A 4345-nucleotide genomic window follows, 5' to 3' on the forward strand; every position below is an offset into this window, starting at 1 on the left:
CTCTCCTTCAAGATGTTCCAACCGCCCCTTCTCCGTAGCTGCTTCGTCTCAGTGATCCTTGGCTCTGTCATTTGCTGTGAGGCTTATTGTCACTCACCCCTCGCCTTCCTTTTCCAGCTCACCCTCTTTTGCCCGGCCTCAGCTTCTCTTCAATCCTTTCTCCCTCTCCTCTCAGTCCTATTTCTGGAGGTATCTGGACTAGTGGAGACTCTGGCTTCTTCTTCTTCCTTCTGGAGTTCTCTGAAATGTTTCTGTGAGGAGTGGGGAGATGTCAAGAAGGATTGGCCGTGCGGGTGTGGCGAGTAATCCACTGGAACCAGAACCCAGAGCCTGACGTCACCGGGCCCCGCCTGTCAATCTTGGGCAGGCGCGCAGCTCGCAGCCTGCCTTCTCTGCCGCTGCCTCTCACTCGCTGCGACGGTGGCTCAGCGACAGGCGACCAGTACTTTCCTCTTCGACGTGGGGCAGCCTCCTGCAGACAGCTGCTCGGACCGCGCACGGAGGATAGCCGGGCACACAGCCGCGGAGCGCATGACCAGAGACTCCCGGTAGCCCTGACTCCCCAGGTGAGCGGCAGGCTCCTGAGGGTACTTTGAGCTTGTGGGGAAGGCGAAGGGGTAAAAGGCAGTCCCGGAGTGAGTCCGTCCCGGGAGTCAGAGAATCAGAGCTAGGCTTGACCACCGCACCCTAGCAGACTTAGTCTTTTAGTTCCCAGTTCCAGACCTGGGGTCTCTGGCTCCTCGAGATCTCAAACTTCGCTTTCAGAACCGCGGACAGCGGCTTTGCCCAGCTCAGACTTGCAAAGAGATGACTCTTTCAGGCTGATGTATTTAGATACTCGTGCATGCTAGTGCATAGTGGAATCTGTCTGTGCACCTCTGCCAAAGCTCAGAAGCCCCGTGCATTTCGTTCATTCATTCACTCAACAGGTGCTTATTTGTTTGGGGTTCGCACTTTATCCCCGCTCCCCTCACTATGCTCCATGCATGCTCCTGAGGTGAGACATGCAATTTGAGTGGAGCAGTTAGAGCAAGGAAAGCTCCCTGGTAGCTTGGACTGTACACCTGACAAACCGCGGTCCCTTTTATGCAGGGAGCAACATCTGGCGGCAATGAACGCTAGCGCCGCCGCGCTCAACGAGTCCCAGGTGGTGGCGGTAGCGGCCGAGGGAGCGGCAGCCGCGGCTACAGCAGCAGGGGCACCGGACACCAGCGAATGGGGACCTCCAGCAGCATCCGCGGCTCTGGGAGGCGGCGGCGGACCTAATGGGTCACTGGAGCTGTCCTCGCAGCTGCCAGCAGGGCCCTCGGGACTACTGCTTTCGGCAGTGAATCCCTGGGATGTGCTGCTGTGCGTGTCGGGGACTGTGATCGCAGGCGAAAATGCTCTGGTGGTGGCGCTCATCGCGTCCACTCCCGCGCTGCGTACGCCCATGTTTGTGCTCGTGGGTAGTCTAGCCACTGCTGACCTGCTCGCGGGCTGTGGCCTCATCCTACACTTCGTGTTCCAGTACGTGGTGCCCTCGGAGACTGTGAGCCTGCTCATGGTGGGCTTCCTGGTGGCGTCCTTCGCCGCCTCAGTCAGCAGCCTGCTAGCTATCACAGTGGACCGTTACCTGTCCCTTTACAACGCGCTCACCTACTACTCGCGCCGGACCCTGTTGGGCGTGCACCTCTTGCTAGCAGCCACCTGGACAGTGTCCCTCGGGTTGGGGTTGCTGCCTGTTCTAGGCTGGAACTGCTTAGCCGACCGCGCGTCCTGCAGCGTGGTGCGCCCCCTGACACGCAGCCATGTGGCGTTGCTCTCCACTTCCTTCTTTGTGGTCTTTGGCGTCATGCTGCACTTGTACGTGCGCATCTGCCAGGTGGTCTGGCGCCACGCCCACCAGATCGCTTTACAACAGCATTGCCTAGCACCGCCCCACTTAGCAGCCACCAGAAAGGGCGTAGGAACTTTGGCCGTGGTGCTAGGCACTTTTGGGGCCAGCTGGCTGCCCTTCGCCATCTATTGTGTGGTGGGTAGCCAAGAGGACCCGGCCATCTACACCTATGCCACCCTGCTGCCTGCCACCTATAACTCCATGATCAATCCCATCATCTATGCCTTCCGCAACCAGGAGATCCAGCGTGCCCTGTGGCTCTTGTTCTGTGGTTGTTTCCAATCCAAAGTGCCCTTCCGCTCCAGGTCCCCCAGTGAGGTCTGAAGGGCTCCCCCGTGTCCCCTCACCAACACCACAAACCCAACATGCCAGCCTTTGGTGAGCTTCTAGGTGCCTGCTGATGAACTCTCGAGGTCTCAGTGGTGCGAATCTGACTCTGCGGGAGCAAAGGGACCGAATGTGAACGCAACAAACGGACTCAGACAAAGAGGCTTGTTGGCATTTTATATATACAGTGTATACATGTGTACATATATATACAAATATTTGTATCTTCTGGAGGTGTTCAGGACCTGGAGCTTCCTGTTCTGTGAAAAACTAAAAAAAAAAAAAAAATGTGGTTGTATACTCAATCGTACATCACATTTATCAAGTGAAGACATTCCAATACTGCTTAATTAATAGCACTTTATTTTTAGCTGCTGAAATGCCAAGACAGTGTTGCCTTCCCCAAGAGCAGGAGAAGGGGAGTCAAAGATGTATTTTTGTTGTATGTGATAGAATATTTTGCTGCACATGCATCAGTAACTACAACATTTTGTACACAAATAAACACATTATAAAAATATAATCTTGGGTATGTGGTGGATTGTGGAATTATTTGGGGGCTGACTTGTGAGTGTGCTTATTTAAAAAGCCTATTACATACTGATCATCTCTTTCCAGGGAGAGCCACATCAAATACCCAGTCCACACCATGAGCTGTGGTAGGGTCATGGAGGAAGTAACATTCACATGGTATTCCCAGATCATGAAAAGGCTGGATGCTACTGGTGCAAGTTAACGTGCTCCCCTGGTTACTGGGTTGGGAAGATGTGTTTCAGAGGTCAGAATAATTCACACAGGTGCAGCTGTAAACTCTGAAGCCACAACTCCCCAAATATGGCAAGATTTCTCAACATGGCTTATTCAGGCTGTTGCTAGCCAGGTGTAGAACCTAATAAAGTGAGTGAAATTCTTCTAAAGCAGAATTCCCAGATCTTCATGGGGTAACTGAAGTGTGTCCCAGAGCCCTTTCTTTGGAACATCATCTTCCAAGCATGCATTAAGATCTTGAAAAAGCAAACATTCCTCTTTACCAGTGGGTCATGAATCAGTGCTAAATGGGGCAGGGCATACTGTGAGCCCATATGAAGAAATATACCCACAGACACATACATTACTATTTAGGAGGTTAGGGAAATACATGTAGATTTGTTCATGGCTTTCATATTTATTGGGCATTTATTGGATGTTGGGCACAGTTCTGAGCCTGGGGATATGGAAATAGAATAACTAGAAAAAAAATCCCTCCACACCCATGGTATTATATTCTAGTGGCGAGGCTGGCCTGAAAGCAAGCAAGTACCTAATTTTATTTGGGGATAAATGCCAAGGAAGAAAACAAGGGAGGGAGACAGCAGAGCATGCTCTCATGGTTGGAGTAACCGGGGCGGGGGTGGGGGGAGCTGCTGAGAGGAGCATTTAGGAGGTGACTACCGTGGAATGTGAGATGTGTTAGATTATATGGGGTCAAGGGTCAGCTTTCTGGGGAGAGGGAGCAGCAAATGCAAAGGCTTCAGGCCAGAATGCAACAGTCAAGTTCAAAGAGACCCAAGGTCAACTGAGCTGTATGAACTGAGCAGGAGAGGGGGAGGTCCAAGGACAGCGTGGGCAGTCTGTGAGGCTGTGTCACAGACTTACTCAGAGTGGAGATGGAGGGCAGAGGAATGGGGGAGAGAAGAGGAGATCCCAAACACAAACCTGGTAGTTGGTAAATTAATTAAAAACAAATGAACAAAAAAACAGAACAGGAAAAAAAAACCTAAAAATTTCTTCAGCTGTTCCATTGAAAATTAAGCCAAGTGTTGCTTTGAGTGTTCCCACCAACAAGGGAATAGTTCTTGTTCACACCAAAAGATCCTGGTAGGAACAACCGTACAGCAAAGAACAGACACAGTTACCACCACCACCACCACCACCACCACCACCACCACCACCACCACACCACCAGAGAAACAATAAGGAGGGCAGCCATGCTAATTATGTCTTCTGTCAACCTGACCAGACAACCAGTTACACAGATAACTGGGCAAACATTCCGAGTATTTTACTGAAGGGGATTTGGGATGACATTAACATCTAGCTGGGTAGACAGTGAATAAAGCTGACACCTCCCATGTAATCAGATGCCTCAGTCAGTCACTT

The 4345-nt window shown here is 51.6% G+C and overlaps 1 protein-coding gene across 1 annotated transcript; it reads left to right on the forward strand.

The window, feature by feature from the left end:
- Positions 1 to 401: 401 nt before the first annotated feature.
- On the forward strand, positions 402 to 2704 carry Gpr6 (G protein-coupled receptor 6). Its single transcript, XM_034524712.2, has 2 exons — positions 402 to 566; positions 1093 to 2704. Exon 2 carries the CDS (start codon positions 1112 to 1114, stop codon positions 2201 to 2203), a length of 1092 nt encoding a protein of 363 aa, XP_034380603.1. The 5' UTR covers positions 402 to 566; positions 1093 to 1111; the 3' UTR covers positions 2204 to 2704.
- The last annotated feature ends 1641 nt before the right edge of the window (positions 2705 to 4345 follow it).

The sequence above is a fragment of the Arvicanthis niloticus genome, chromosome 20, assembly GCF_011762505.2.
Source record: "Arvicanthis niloticus isolate mArvNil1 chromosome 20, mArvNil1.pat.X, whole genome shotgun sequence".
In the NCBI taxonomy this organism is placed as follows: domain Eukaryota; kingdom Metazoa; phylum Chordata; class Mammalia; order Rodentia; family Muridae; genus Arvicanthis; species Arvicanthis niloticus.